Below are 15,510 nucleotides of genomic sequence, written 5' to 3'. Positions count from 1 at the left end.
AATCAAACTGTTATGTTGGGGTGTAATGGCCTGCAATATGGAAATAGTGTACACTAATCACTGTATGTCAAGTACAAATACAAGTATTATCCTCACCACTGATCACCAATGTTAGAAATGGGGTCTCTAGTTGGTAGTTGTTTGCACCCTGTCCAAGTAGGGACCCTCACTCTAGTCAGGGTGAGGGAGCCACACACCTAAGATAACCCCTACTCACCACCCCTTTGGCAGTTTGGCACAAGTAGTCAGGGTCATCTCAGAAGCAATGTGTAAAGTATTTGTATACACATAGTAACAGTGAAAAAATTACCTTCACCAAAAGTTGTATTTTTAAATTGTGAGGTCAGAGACCCCAAACTCCATATCTCTATCTGCGCCCAACAGAGAATTACACTTAAGATACTTCAAGGTAATCCCAGTGTAACCCTATGGGAGAGATAGGCCTTGCTATAGTTAAAAATACATTTGGCAGTTTTTCACTATCAGGAGACGTAAAACACACTAGTACATGTCCTACCTTTTAAACACCCTGCCATTGGGGCGGCCTTTAGGCTTACCTTAGGGGTGACTTACACGTCGTAGAAGGGGAGGTTTGGACATGGCAAGTAGGTGCCAGGTTGAAATGGCAGTTTAAAACTTCACACACAGGCACTGCAGTGGCAGGTCGGAGACATGTTTACAGGGCTACTCATGAGGGTGGCACAATCATTGCTGCAGGCCCACTTGTAGCATTTGATTCACAGGCCCTGGGTACACATGGAACATTACAATAGGGACTTACTAGTAAAGCTAATATGCCAATCCTGGATAAACCAATCCCCAATAAGATGTAGACAGAGCATTTGCACTTTAGCACTGGGCAGCAGTGGTAAAGTGCATAGAGTCCTAAAGCCATCAAAAATGAATTTCAGTACAGGATCAAAAACAGGGGGTCAGAAGTAAAAAGACAAGGGAAACAACGCCAAGAGCTGACAGGTCTAACAGTGGTCTTTCCCCAAACTTTCGGCTTTATCACATCCTGTTTGGCTGATGTTATTATTGTTGGCCTTGGAACTCTGTGTACTTTACCAGTGCTAAAGTGCTTGTGCACCGGCCCTAAAACATGGTAAAATTGGCTTACACCTTATTGGTGAAATTAATTTACTTTTAGGTCCCTAGTAAAGTGGAATACCATATACACAGGGCTGGTCAAATCAATGCTACCAGTCGGCCTGTAGCACTTACTGTGCCACCCAGGTATGTAGCCCCTTAAAACAGGACTGCCTTTGTAGCCTGTACTTGTTTTAAATCGCCAATTTGACTTGGCAAAATAAACCTTTTGACAATGCTAAACTTTCCATTTTAATATGTATGTCATCGTTAAGGTAGGCCCTTAACAGCCCATAGGCCAGGATGAATTGTATTTAAAAAGCTGGACATTTACTTTTAAATGTTACATGTCCTGATAGTGGAAAACGCACAAATTATGTTTTCATTACTGTGAGGCCCAGCTCTCCAATAGGGTAACACTAGGTTACCTTATTACATTTAATGAGACTTAACATTTATTTGGGAGCAGGTTTAAATGTCATGTTTGGTTTCTAAAGAATTGTGATTTAAAATCCACTTTATTGGTAAAGTCGGATTTTAAGTCACCATTCTTAAAATGCTACTTTTAGAAAAAACAAACAGAAAAAGTAATGGATAGATTACATTAATAAATCTCAGCCACTGATATATCGGTCCACATCCAAATCCATCGTTATTTTATACACCATGCCACCACAGTATGGACCCAGCTACATGCAAATCAGTCATGACCCTGCGCCAATGGTAAACAAAAGTCCAGCCCAAACTGCCAGCCAGGTCCTCCCTGAAACAGAAATCAAGCAAACCAGGATCGGTTTCACCCTTGTTTGATGAGATACAGCCCCTAACAATTGTAAGTGGTTGAGATTAATTCAAACACTCTATCCATCACCTTGTTGTTTTCACTTTTGGGAAGTTGGCATTTTCTTGTTCCAACTACTTGGTATCTGCAGCCTGTTACTTGGTCACATGACTAGTTGTAGTTGGGAGTTTGGCCTTTGTGTGTTCCTCCCAGACAGCCACACAATAGAGGAACTGGATGGGACATCCAAGTAGAATGATTGGGGGGTAAGGGAGTTTGGGCTGTGCACAGCCCCACCTGCGTAATAAGTGAGGACTGCCCTGCTACCCCAAATCCAAAACTTGTGACTTAAAACATTTCTGTCAAAGTGTTCTGAGAACCAAGGGGAGTCTGGGACCTAACAGCGCACTGATCGCTCAAGGTGAATCACCAGTCGGCTTGACTCTGCAGTAACAAATCCTGTTCAGGGGCTCCTTGCAAAAGGGGAATGCGGCCTCGAGGAGCCCTTGTCAGCTACCACCTGTAACTTCATCCCACTGGAGATCTCCGAGTTCCAAAAAAAAGAGACTAAGGGGGTTATTCCAACTTCGGAGGAGGTGGTAATCCGTCCCAAAAGTGACGGTAAAGTGACGGATATACCACCAGCCGTATTACGAGTCCATTATATCCTATGGAACTCGTAATACGGCTGGTGGTATATCCGTCACATTTGGGACAGATTACCACCTCCTCCGAAGTTGGAATAACCCCCTAAGTCTAAAATATAGAAATCTTCACTGCAACACCATCCAGCCGCTCCCTGATGACAAAGTCTCCTCCTAAGATACCGCCGGCTGCCCCACTGAACTTTACCTTCTCAGACATTTTTTCTTCAAAAGTTACTCTAAGCCTGAAGATAAGTGGAGACCTGGCCTAATCAACTTCTTGTATCCTCATAGCACTCAAATGTGGCCTGCCGTAACTTTTCAACTCTGTCCAGGTGTCCCACGACTAGATGACAATAGCTGTCACTTTTAATTTTAACTGCCATTTTCACTTTAAACTTTAAAAAATCATAACTTTGTTTTTAATAATTTGATTTTTTTGCTTTTGGTGTCAATTTATTAAAATGTACCTTACTTTTCTAAATTGGTGTGGGATTTTCCTTGTGTTGTGTTTTTAATTCATTGCTGTTCTAAGTGCGGCATAAATACAAAAACAGATTGTTTCTAAGTTAAGTCTCACTGCTTTTGTACCAAGCTACCAGAGAGTTCAGCACAGGTTCACCATTAAAGAAGACTGTGTCCGGTGCTTGAAAAAAGGCTCATACCCCCCCTCAACCAACAAACTAATTTCTTGTAAAATTCGGAAATTTAAGGACTACGGCAAACAGAAGAAAAATAACACAACCAAGGAGGGCAAAATCTAGCATTTCCGTCATCCATTTTATTGGTTGCCTTTACATGACGAGGGCTTACAAATAAGCACTTGCGCAGGCACCAACAGCAATGCTTTTAACTGGGTTTTAAGTGAATGACCATTAACTAAAACTGTCCTTCACCAAAAGCAGGCAACAACTGATCAAAATACAGAATACCCAAAATATCCCATTCTGCCAAAAAGGTACAATGACTAAAACAGGGTTCTCCCAATGAGTAGCTCTCTAGTTGAATTTGGGCAGCTCCACTGTGTGTAGCCCAACCTAATGACAAACTTGTGTTATGTTAAATTAGGTATGTTTCTAAACTTGAAAATGATATATTTAAAAGTCAAATTTGCTTATTTTGAGGACTGTGAAGAAAATAAGTTACTTACCTGTAACTGTAGTTCTCCAGTATTGGAATCTTTCATAGATTCACATGCTTGAATAATTCCCCGTCGCCGAGATGGGAGCCCCCGGTATAAATTACACAAGTAGTGTTAAAATATATTAACAAAAAAAAAGGCCATAGGCCTCTTCACTTTAACAGTCTATCAGAGTCATTTTAGGAAAAGGACCAAACTTGAGTATCCACCAATCAGGTGTCACCACACTCTAGAATCCTCATGAGAGAAGCTTCAGCACCTCAGATTTTCCAAGCACAAGTGCGTCAAAGATAGGAAAAGAGAGAGAGAGAGAAACAAAGGTGAAAGTGAGCTTCTCTGGGGAGGTGGGTGGGACGCATGTGAATCTATGAAAGATTCCAATACTGGAGAACTACAGTTACAGGTAAGTAACTTATTTTCTTACTCCAGTATTGGAAGTTTCATAGATTCACATGCTTGAATCAGAGTAGAGAGTAGTAGTTATGCACATTGTACCATTGTAACCATATATGATACAAAACACGCTCATTTATAAAACATAAGTATATACATCTATATAAATCTATATACACATATATATATATATATATATATATATATATATATTTATATATATCTATATTCCACAAGTAATACTTCAAAGAACATATGACATGTTAATACTATCATTAAATATGTCCACTTCTCTATATGTTACATTGTTCTCTTTCTCTTGTTTTTTCTTTTTATAACTCTGTAAACGGAACATAAGGGATATAAACAATGTGCATACCCTGTTCTAGGATGGAGGGATGGACAAGAGATGGCTCACCTTCACCTGAAGAGATTCCTGAGAACTGCTTGACCCACTGCTACCTCTCCCTGAGATAGAGATTCCAAGCAGTAGTGCTTTGTGAATGTATGACAGCTCTTCCATGTTGCTGCCCTACAAATGTCTTGTAGGGAAACTCCGGCGAACATCACTGCTGACGAAGAGACTGCCCTCGTGGAGTGAGCATGTTCAGATGAGTGCAGAGGTTTATCCGCTGCTTGATGGCAGAAACGAATGGCTGAGGCGATCCATCTGGAAATACTCTGCTTGGAAAGTGGTTGGCCTTTTCTAGGTGCACTGTATGCTACGAATAGCTGATTAGGGCGTCGAAAAGATTTGGTTCTGTCCAAATAGAACTGAACACATCTTTTAATGTCTAAGGAGTGCAATGCTCTCTCCGCCGGAGTAGAAGGATGAGGAAAAAAGGATTTGGAGACTAAAGGCTCATTGATGTGAAAGTCTGAAGGAACCTTCGGGATGAAATGCGGATTAGTACTTAGCAGCAGTTTGTATCGTTTAAACTAAAGAACGGCTCTTGAATAGAGAGGGCCTGCACTTCGCTGACTCGTCTGGCTGATGTGAGAGCCACCAATAAAGCAACCTTCCATGAAAGGAATTTGAGAGAGGCACAATGGATTGGCTCAAACGGGTGCTTCATCAGTTGCGCTAAGACTATATTTAGGTTCCACGAAGGAGGTGGTGGTCTGAATGGAGGGAAGACCCTGAAAAGCCCTTTCAAAAACCTAGGTATATGCTTTTATCAGCCAATCGTCTAAATATGGAAAAATTTGGTGCTTCCTCCTTCTGAGGAAGGCTGCGATTGGTGCTAGACATTTGGTAAATATTCTGGGAGCTGATTTTAGGCCGAAGGGAAAGGCACAAAATTGAAAATGGCTGCCGGCTACGGTGAATCTCAGGTATTTTCTGTGGGCAGGGTGGATGGGAATGTGGAAGTATGCGTCTTTCAGGTCTAGTGTAGACATGAAATCTCCCTGGTTGAGGTGCAGGAGGACGTCTTGCAGGCTTATCATACGGAATGATTGCTTTTTTAAGTAGGTATTCAGTTCCTGTAAATCGAGGATCGGCCTCCAATCCTTCCACTTTTTTCGAATGAGGAAGAACCTGGAATAAAATCCTCTTCCCCGCTGTGCTCGAGGCACCTTCTCTATAGCTCTTTTGAGAAGCATTTTGTTGATCTCCTTCTTGAGTTGTTGTGGGTATCTTGAAGGAGTCCTGGGAGGGGGGGTGCGGGGGGGAGATTGGAGGGAGGCAGTTGGGTGAATTCTAGAGTGTGGCCCTGTTTCACTAATTGGAGGACCCACTTGTCTGATGTGATGACTTGCCATTGTTTGAGGAATAGGGATATCCTTCTGCCTAAAATGAAAGGAGGAGAATTGGATGTAGCCGGCGCCTCAGATGCATCAGGCTCTCCGAGCAGAGTCTTTGGCCGGGCGAGTAGAGCGTCCTCGACCACCAGATCTACCAAAGGCTGGTTGCGGCGGCTGCCTCTGGGGGTAGTACTGACGGTACTGTTGAGAAGAGGAAGGATAGGTGGAATATCTGTACTGCTGATATCCTCCTCTGTATGAAGGTTGGCCACGCCCTCTAGCTCGAAAGGAGGGCATTCGATATTGTAGGGTCCCTAGTGACCTTGCCGTGTCTGTGTCCGATTTAATGGACTGTAAGGCCTCATCCATGTGTTTTCCAAATAACGCCTGGCCATCAAAAGGTAAGTCCAAGATCTTATTCTGCACCTCAGGACGGAAAGAGGTAGCTTTAAGCCAACCTTGCTTTCTAAGAACAGCTGTCCCGGGAAGCTGACAAAAAGCAGTGGTTACTATGTCCATTGCACAGTCAATAAGTTCTGCTGACGTGCGTTGACCCTCCTGCAAAGTTTTGTTTGCGTCTGATCTTGCATCTTCCGGCAACTGGCTAATATGAGGGGCAATGTCTGCCCACAGCTGCCTGTCAAACCTAGCCAATACAGCCAATGAGTTGGCAGCTCTTACCACTAGGCTAGCCATAGCAGAAAACCTTTTCCCGATATTATCCAATCGCCTACCCTCCTTGTCTGGGGGTGCGGAAATCGGGGCAGATGGATTTTTGGACTTTCTTTGTGCCGCTTGAGCCACCACTGAGTCCGGATGAGGGTGTCCAGTTAGACATGCTGGTGCATCATCCGGTGCCTTGTACTTTTTGCACAAACGAGACAGTACTGCTGTGACTGTAGCAGGATTGGCATTGACCTTTAGACCTTCTTCCCACAGATAGTTAACCATCGGTATAGAGCGCATGGATTTTTTGAAAGGCTCTTTAAAGTCTTAGAGGAAACAGTCTGTCTGTTTGGATGGCATTGGCAAAGCAAAACGTTTGGCAGCTCTTTCTAGAAGATTGTGAAATCCTCCTATGTCGTCTGGTGGGGACTCCACCTTTGATTGAGAAGGAGGAGGAGGAGCAGGGATGATGTATTCATCCCACTCAGAATGAGTGTCCAGGAGCTCCCCTTCTTCATGATCTCCCTCTGACATGTCCGTATCCTGAGGAAGCGTCATATCCGGAGTAGCCACGTTCGTGAGAGGTAAAGAAGCTGGTCTCTGACGTGGAGTGGTAACCCCAGACGGGCGATGGAGGAGGTTGCTCCCCTTGAGGAGGAAAACGCCTGCTGTAGTCAGCTAACATTGCTCTGAGGTCAGACAATAAGGAGGATGGAATATATGCCCCCTGTTGGTATTGCTGTTCTTCTCCGTAAAATTGAGGGTCATAGGATTGAACATACTCATCCTCTTCTTGATACTTCAGGTTCAATTGGGATGGACTATGGGCTGCTCCGAATGGCCCCTCGTCATCTGAGTCTTCATCTCCCTCTAATAGGTGTACTGGAACAAGGGAGGACACTTTACTAGGTGATGAATGTTTTGGTGTTAGTTTTTCCTGATTGGTTTGATGTGTAATTTACACCGGGGCTCCCATCTCGATGACGGGGAATGATTCAAGCATGTTAATCTATGAAAGTTCCAATACTGGAGTAAGTGATTGTTTGCAACAAAATATGTTTACAGGTTATTTCATGCTTCATCTAGAAATCTTTTACTTATGTTCCTAAGTGCATATATCACTACTATGACAAGGAGAGGCGTTCAAAATTACAAATAATACAAATGCTTGCTGATTACCTTGCCTAATGCACTGAGGTTGTCACTACTAACAATTCTGCATGAAGAGGCTACTAATAGAATCTTGTCCAAAGTGATCACTATTGTAGGACTAATAATTTCTGTTAGAAGTTCAGGATAATTTTATTTAACTTAAGTAGTTCTCATAGTCAAGGGTGGAGAATAAAGCTATGTTAGATTGTCTCTCTATACAGCAAGTGACAACTTTTCATTTGAAAAATATCGCTGACCAGAAATACAGTACTTACTTCCTTGTAGTAGTTCTTGCACACCCTCTACAGCTGTGGCCACTTTCTTCTCAAGGCACTGGGCCAGGCAGGAGAGCGCCTTACTGCGCACTGTTGGGGCCTTGTCAGAGCAGCGGCCAAACACCATCACCTGCACAAGAAACTTGTGCTGCAGAAACCTCTGCTCCTCCAAAGGAACAGTGTTATCCACTTCTCTCTCTGGAAGCTCCAATAGTGCCACCGCCACTTCCAGAGCAAACACTCTATATGACATCTGTGGAGAAGTAGAATAGGACACAGAGAAGATTAATGTCAGTGACACGTGAATGAACGTGAAGTAACAATAGCCATAGGGTAAACACAATAAAGGGAACTTGCCTTGCTGTTTCGAGAATACTTGTACAGCCACTGAATAAATGTTGCATACTCTGCATTAGGGAACTTACACAGCAGCTTCACCAAGGCTTCAGCAGCATATGTTCGATGCTCTGACTTATCTGGAAACTTTAACATAAAAAAAACAAGTGATGTGGCCACTTCTTCAAAAATGCTAACAGTTGTCAAGTTCCATTACAACATTGATACAAGGTCTTTTACAACACGAGAAAAAAAAATTAACTGTTCTTTATCCTTTCTCCTAATGACTTAAGCATTAGGGTTTACAGCAATAACAGGTCAAAGAAGTATTTGCAACCAATTATCTCCCTTGAACCACAGTGGATAGCAAGCACACCTTCATTACATTTCTTGAAATGTTGAATCATAATTATGGACGAATAGCTACTTTTGACATGGAAATTCAAACCACATCCTTTAAATGCAGAGGGTAGAAACAGCAAAACACTGTGTCATTTATTTTAAGAAGTGTTATAAATGACTAGGCTGAAATTGTATGTTCAGTACTCCAACAGAGCTGTTCAACTGATAATTGTTCAAAAGAAGCAAATGGCCATTGTGCTTTGCAATTGATCTGCACATTGATTTAACAAGCATCAATGTCTTGGTAACTTTATTGTCGACACCTCAAAAACTCCACTTAACATTTCGAGTTGGAAGTATCTCTTGCTGTACGTTCGGAATTCAGGCCAAAAGGACATTGAGGAAGTCAAAATATATTTGTCATTGATGGTGAGAGCAACTATAAGCTAAATAACAATATAATTTCATATGACAAGGGCATTTATTTTAATCCAAACTAGAGCTGTGACTAATATTTCAGTAGTTAAATAAAATGTGTGTTTCTGCCTCAAAGGCCTTCACATTAAAGAGCAACAAGAGTATGGTTCCTTCTTGTGACATACCAATGGGATGACATCCACCTAGCAGGGCAGTGAGACAAAGGGCAGACCCTTGCATAGTGTTTTTTCAATGTTTTTGTTTGTAAGTTTCATTAGTGCCCTTTGCTTAATTGTTATCCTAATTTTAAGGAGTAAACCATGTCTGTATGTCATGTATCTTGAGACCTGCATCCAGACATCAGAGAACTGAACAATTTGAGACTTAATCAACAGGCAGGGATGTGAAGTGAACGAAACAATATAATTTCAAGATATGATTTGTCTCTGGGTCTGTGTGTAAACTGCTGGATTAGTAATCCGAGATCTTTGGTAACTGCTGTATCTGCTTTCTTCATTACAATAGGGATCTAAGCTTTAACACTGAGGGCTTGATTACGACTTTGGCGGATGAGATACTCCGTCACAAACGTGACCCCCCAGCCTTTTCAAAAGTTCCATAGGATATAAAGGAACCTGTAATACGGCGGATGGGATATCCGTCACGTTTGTGACGGAGTATCCCATCCGACAAGGTCTTAATCAGGCCTTGAGCCTCTAAACATAAATGAACAAAAAAACTGAGATATGTAGTTTATGATGACAGCGAATTACACTGCATCATTACTAAGTCCATAAAAACAGCCTTGAGAAACTAAAAGCCTTAAGTGTAAAATAATTAGCACAATTAACAATATTTACTGTCTAAAGAGTATAGATTAGCCTGGGCCTTTTTACTATTTTGTACTTCTTTGTTAGCCACTACTACACAGTACAACATGTGAAGAAATCCAAATAATTCAACTTATGTTAGCCACATTTTCCTTTTACAGTTAAAAAAAAAGAAAAAAAACACAATCATATGAGCCTCAAAGGTTTCATATATAAACTTACAAACCATAGCATTGCCTTTCAATGTTGAACCCCCAATGAATTGTTTGGGTTAACCATCCACACTTTATTAACCATCTCACCTCTATTAAACCTAACACAATTCTTAAAAAAATAACATACCATGTACTCCACATCCCCTACAAACTTTACTCCATAACATTTTAGAATTAGAAACCTATTTAACAAACTATAATTGATGTGAAAGAGATAAAGCAAGTGAATGTCTGAAAGTATTTATATGGTATTTTATTGGTTAGCTGTTTCATTAACATTTTATGTTACTGTGATTCAGACAACTTTTCCTGGCTCTATATTTCTTACCGAATTCCCATGTGACAGGCCAGAGAATGGTATTCAAAGTTAATACATAATTACACCTTTGTGTTATAAGATCACATCGGAGTGTTCTTTAGAGGAGAAGTATTAATTGATGCTTTAAATTAATATTATGGAACATACAGGTGATAATGAAAGCCAACTATACCTTGGCACAGATATGTTGGAGTAAAATGCGATATGCAGGATAGGAAACTTCCTTCATTTCATCAATCAGGAAACTGAAAAAAATGAACAACTCAAAATCTAATAGCTCAGACATTGTACAAGATATCTACTATGGCATAGTCTCAAATAAAAAATAAATTAGAGAAAGATCTTTCATCCATTCCTTTCAAGGAAGGATTTCTTGAATTTGCTTCAGTCCACTCCAAAATAGATTCTCTACTTTCCCAAACTGAAAGAAGAAAAAACATTTCTTAAAGATGCTTCTCAGAAACCACAGCAAACATAAAACATTCTTAGTTTACTGAAATTCACAAATCTACCCTTCAAATTGAAAACAAAAAATATCAATTGAGTCTACAAACATCTATCAAGATGTTAGACACTAGTTTTGCCCTTTCCTTCCCTTGTGTGTCCACTCTACATCAATGCATGATTTCTGTTGAAAAAGCATCAATTGCTATACCTCCTAATATAGTTCAAACTCTAGCTAAGCATGGCTGCCCATTTCAGCAAATTGTCTACCAGGACACATTTTAAAATCAATGCTAAATAGTTCACTTAAAGCTGACAAACGTCTAAACAGGACACTAAATACTGCGCCTCTCTGCAATAAGACGTTTTATGCAACAGTGGGTATAGTGATACACATAAGAAAAGGCTTTTGGGCATTGTTTTAGTCACCCCACAAAAACAAAACCCATAGTAAAGCTTCTTCATCTAACTGGTGGCTATGACAATCCACAAAGCATTGTAAGTGAATTATTATTTTGTTTCACCCTAATGATTAAGCAAAATAACGGGGCACACAGGTTTTTTGGGTATAGCAAACACTTTACCTGACAAAACGTATGGCCTGTTCCCTGCAATTTGCCACCTGAGCAGAAATGACAAGGAGAACGGGGTTGGATCCTTCCCCAGAGCGCATCATTAGAATCACACTGAGGATCCGCTGGAACAGGCGCCGTATTATCTGGAAGAGATGTGCAGGACATTCACAAAGTAAGGCATGCAGTGTTCTGTCCTCTAATCACGCACTGCTACAGAATTACAGTTTGTTAGCTGAAAGCATCATCTCAAAGTACACAAAATCAGATCAGGATGCGTTCAAGGGACCAGGGTTTACACTCTGCCTCCTGCTACTGACCACAGTCCATCCAGTGCCATTCTCTTACATTAGTAAGAGGAGTAAAGTAGAAACCGCTGTAGTACAGTGAGGCACGATGAAGTGCCCTAACTCAATGTCAACTCAATTTACACATGCCACAAAAATAAAGCTTTAGAAAGAGTAGAAAAACGGGAGAAAGTGACCCTAACTGCTAATGGCCCCATGACAGCTGCATGTGTTGAAATGTCACCACTAGAAAGATCACATATATGACTGAGATGTGAGCAAGTTATGGCACTCCTCATACATCTCTGGATTAGTCTTACCCAAAACATCACCAGGTTAAAAACATACATTTTTCAATTTATGAAGCAGCAAAGCCTAAGTTGTAGTGCATTAATGATAATGTAGTGTAGACCTGAAAAAGGAATATCAAACACCAAAAGAAATGAAGGGAGCAATGGGTTGGGGAAAATTAAAAATAGTCTTACGTGATCCACTTCTCCGTGGATTGGAAGGCAAAGCAGCCATAGTCCATGGTAGGCCAACTCTGGTATATACTTCATCCGGTTCACATCACTATAAAAGAACAAATAAAATAAGAAAAAAAATAAGCCTGTGGTCTGGATAGTATTCTACCAAGCAAGCAAAAATCTCTGTCCATCATAGTACAAATATGAAGGCATGATGGTAACACCAGTTACCACCTAGGTTCATTAATGGACACAACCAAGGCATAAAACTAACTGTCCAGAGTCCCAAGAATAGTATTCAATGGAATTAAAGAGAGGATAAAACCCAAGGTGAAGACAATGTATCATTTAAGATCAGATGTCAGCTACCCTTATCAGACAGTGAGTGCAGATTAAAAAAACATTTATGTATTAAGATTTGTAATGAAATGCAAGTTAGAACATTGGAATGTTGAGCACTTCACTGAGAACAATGTGGTAGCTTCAGGATTCTAACAGCTGATAAAAGCCCTACCATCAACATTCCAATGTTTGTCATTCACAGCTGTGAACAAAGGCCTCACGGAGCCCGAGGGGATTTCAACCTACTCAGCTGTCAGACCTTTGTTATACTAAGTATAGAACATTCTACCCTGATGGGGTGGAAAGTTCTAATAGATGTATAGCTCACTGTAGCTGGGCTATATTGACCATTAAAGGCTGGCTCCCCTGTTAACTGCCTTCACCTCGGCCCTTCAACCTGGAGCGAGCCCTTAATGGCATTTACAAAAACATGTCAACCAGTACACTGGAGTAGAGAAATTTTTCTACACAGTTTCATTTGGAGAGTGTAGGAACAATATTTTCCTTGTTATTCTCCCGTGTTTTTAACCTTGGCATCGGCTCTTTAGGTAGCAATACATTTTTCTTTCTTAGCGCCTATAGTCTGTTTTAACCCCACATATTCCAGTCCTTCACCTCACACAACTGCAGGTTTGAGAACATCTCATCAGCACTTCTTTACTAAAAGATCTCTGGCAAAGAGCCACCTTGTGGGGCCCGTCAGGCACTGTAGCACCGGCCCAACGAGGAGCAGGCCCGATGATAAAGCATGCCACCTGTTAGTGGGTGAGGGCCCTTGCTTCTAACAAATGAGAGATTAATTCCTCAAGCAGCGGTGCCTACAACATCCAGGGCACACCTGCTTATTAAACTGGAAATTAGCTTGCCTTATGTGACCAACTCTCAATCTTTGGAGGAGCTCCTCAATTTCATCCCAGTGGACCCAGACATACCTAGAGAGCAGACCAATGGAATTAACAATGTGCCCCCAGTTGGCAGACTGTGGCGCAATGTGCTTACCAGCCACATCTATGCTTTTTATCTTAGTCTGGCGGATGTGCATCGTAAGTGTTCTGAACATTTGCTTGCTTGAGAACGGCACGAACAACTAAGGAATGTGGTGGGAGTTGACCTCTAATGTAGATGGAATCCGAAGAGGAGACTTTGTATTTCATGTCAAACCGAGGGGTAATAACCTGGGCCTTGACTAGTTCCTTAACGATGTCAGGAGTGGGCTTGAGCATCACCTTCAGCATCGGGCAGATACTGCAAGTAACAATGGGCAGCGAATAGAGTTTCAAAGAGGAAATCCTCTTCCACAGGCTCTTAATGGATTTGCACATTATAGAAGGCAGAAGCCCTACATAGAACCTCATGGTAGAAGATGGAGTCATCTGGTGGGGACGGTTTGGCAGGGAAAAGGTTAGGATCAGTATTCCTAGGTGCATCTACATCATAAGAGTCACAGCGATGTTACTCTGGGGCATGTAATGTGTCTGCCCCACCTTGCTCACCCATATCGGTATGTTGTGAAGTAGGACGTTGGCTCTATATATACTATCTCAAAGTGAGAGATAGTGTGCACAGAGTCCAAGGGTCCCCCTTAGAGGTTGATAGTGGCAAAATTAGGTAATACTGATGCTCTATTTTGTGGTAGTGTGGTCGAGCGGTAGGCTTATCAGAGGGTAGTGTTAAGCATTTGTTTTGTTGTACACACACACAGGCAATAAATGAGAACACACACTCAAAGACAACTCCAGGCCAATAGGTTTTTATATAGAAAAATATATTTTCTTAATTTATTTTAGAACCACAAGATTCAGAATTCAAGTAAGTACATAAATTGTAAGGTACTTGGCATAGGTAAATATGGAACTTTGAATTAAAACAGTAATGTACACAGTTTTGGCAAAAATGGCAATAAGCTATTTTATAAGTGGACACTGTGCGAAAATCAACAGTTCCTGGGGGAGGTAAGTATTGGTTAGTTTCTCAGGAAAGTAAAGCACTTACAAGTTCAGTCTCCGGGGCACAGGCAGCCCACTGTTGGGGATTCAAGGCAACCCCAAACACCCAGCACCAGCAACACAGGGCCGGTCAGGTGCAGTGGTCAAAGTAGGGCCCAAATAACACAGGTGCCTACGGAGACAGGGGGGGTGCTCCGGTTCCAGTCTGCTGGCTGGTAAGTACCTGCATCCTCGGGAAGCAGACCAGGGGGGTTTAGTAGAGCACTGGGGAGGGCATCCCATGTAGGCACACAAATTACACCCTCAGCGGCACAGGTGCGGCCGGGTGCAGTGTGCAAAGTATTTGTCGGGTTATAGATAGATATCAGTGAAGAGAGCTGGGGGTCACTCTGGCTATGTAGGAAGGGTACAGGGGGGCTTCTCGAGCCAGCCACCGACTGAACAAGGATGAGGGCCGCCTGCTGTTCACTCCTGCTCCGGTAGTTGGTTTCTCTCGGGCCTAGGGGCTGCAGGTGCAGTGCTTCTTACAGGCATCGGGTTCCTTTATTACTGGGCAGTCGCGGTCAGGGGGGGCCTTCGAATTTTCTCTGCAGGTGTCGCTGTGGGGGTGCAGGGATGTCATCTCAGGGTGTCTACATCGTGGTAGTCACCTGGGGGTCCTCTCTGCAGTATTGGTTCTTCTGGACACAAGCCAGGGGCGTTGAGTGCAGAGTGTTGGGGACTCACACTTCTGGAGTGAGGCTGGAGTCCCTGTAAAGAGTTTCTTGGTCCTTTGGCTGCAGGGCAGTCCTCTGAGTCCTGAGAGGTCGCTGGTCCCGCTGGATGCGTTGTTATGGAGGTTCTTTTAGTCTGGAGACAGGCCGGTATGGCTGGGGCCAAGTCAGTTGTCTCTGTGGTGCTTTCAGGTCAGCAGTCCTCCTCCTTTCAAGTAGTCAGGAATCTGGTATCCTGGGTTCAGGGTCACCCCTAAATACTCAATTTAGGGGTGTGTTTAGGTCTAAGGGCAGTTGCCAATGGCTACTGTCCTGGAGGGTGGCTACACCCTCTTTGTGCCTCCTCCCTGTGGGGAGGAGGGGTACTTCCCTAATCCTATTGGGGGGAATCTG

At 42.3% G+C, this 15,510-nt stretch overlaps 1 protein-coding gene across 1 annotated transcript in view; it reads right to left on the bottom strand.

Annotated features, from left to right (window-relative positions):
- The window catches only part of NCAPD3 (non-SMC condensin II complex subunit D3), a 675,764-nt gene that overhangs the window by 535,126 nt on the left and 125,128 nt on the right, over positions 1 to 15,510 (bottom strand). Inside the window, exons 7-11 of the mRNA XM_069224452.1 lie at positions 12,135 to 12,222; positions 11,375 to 11,508; positions 10,519 to 10,591; positions 8,245 to 8,370; positions 7,888 to 8,140 (exon numbers count right to left, since the gene is read on the bottom strand). Of these exons, the coding sequence (XP_069080553.1) occupies positions 7,888 to 8,140; positions 8,245 to 8,370; positions 10,519 to 10,591; positions 11,375 to 11,508; positions 12,135 to 12,222 (674 nt within the window). The remainder of the gene's footprint in view (positions 1 to 7,887; positions 8,141 to 8,244; positions 8,371 to 10,518; positions 10,592 to 11,374; positions 11,509 to 12,134; positions 12,223 to 15,510) is intronic.

Source organism: Pleurodeles waltl, chromosome 3_1 (genome assembly GCF_031143425.1).
Source record: "Pleurodeles waltl isolate 20211129_DDA chromosome 3_1, aPleWal1.hap1.20221129, whole genome shotgun sequence".
Taxonomy (NCBI): Eukaryota; Metazoa; Chordata; class Amphibia; order Caudata; family Salamandridae; genus Pleurodeles; species Pleurodeles waltl.
Note: the sequence above shows the minus strand (reverse complement) of the source record. Positions and strands in the feature narration are given on the sequence as shown.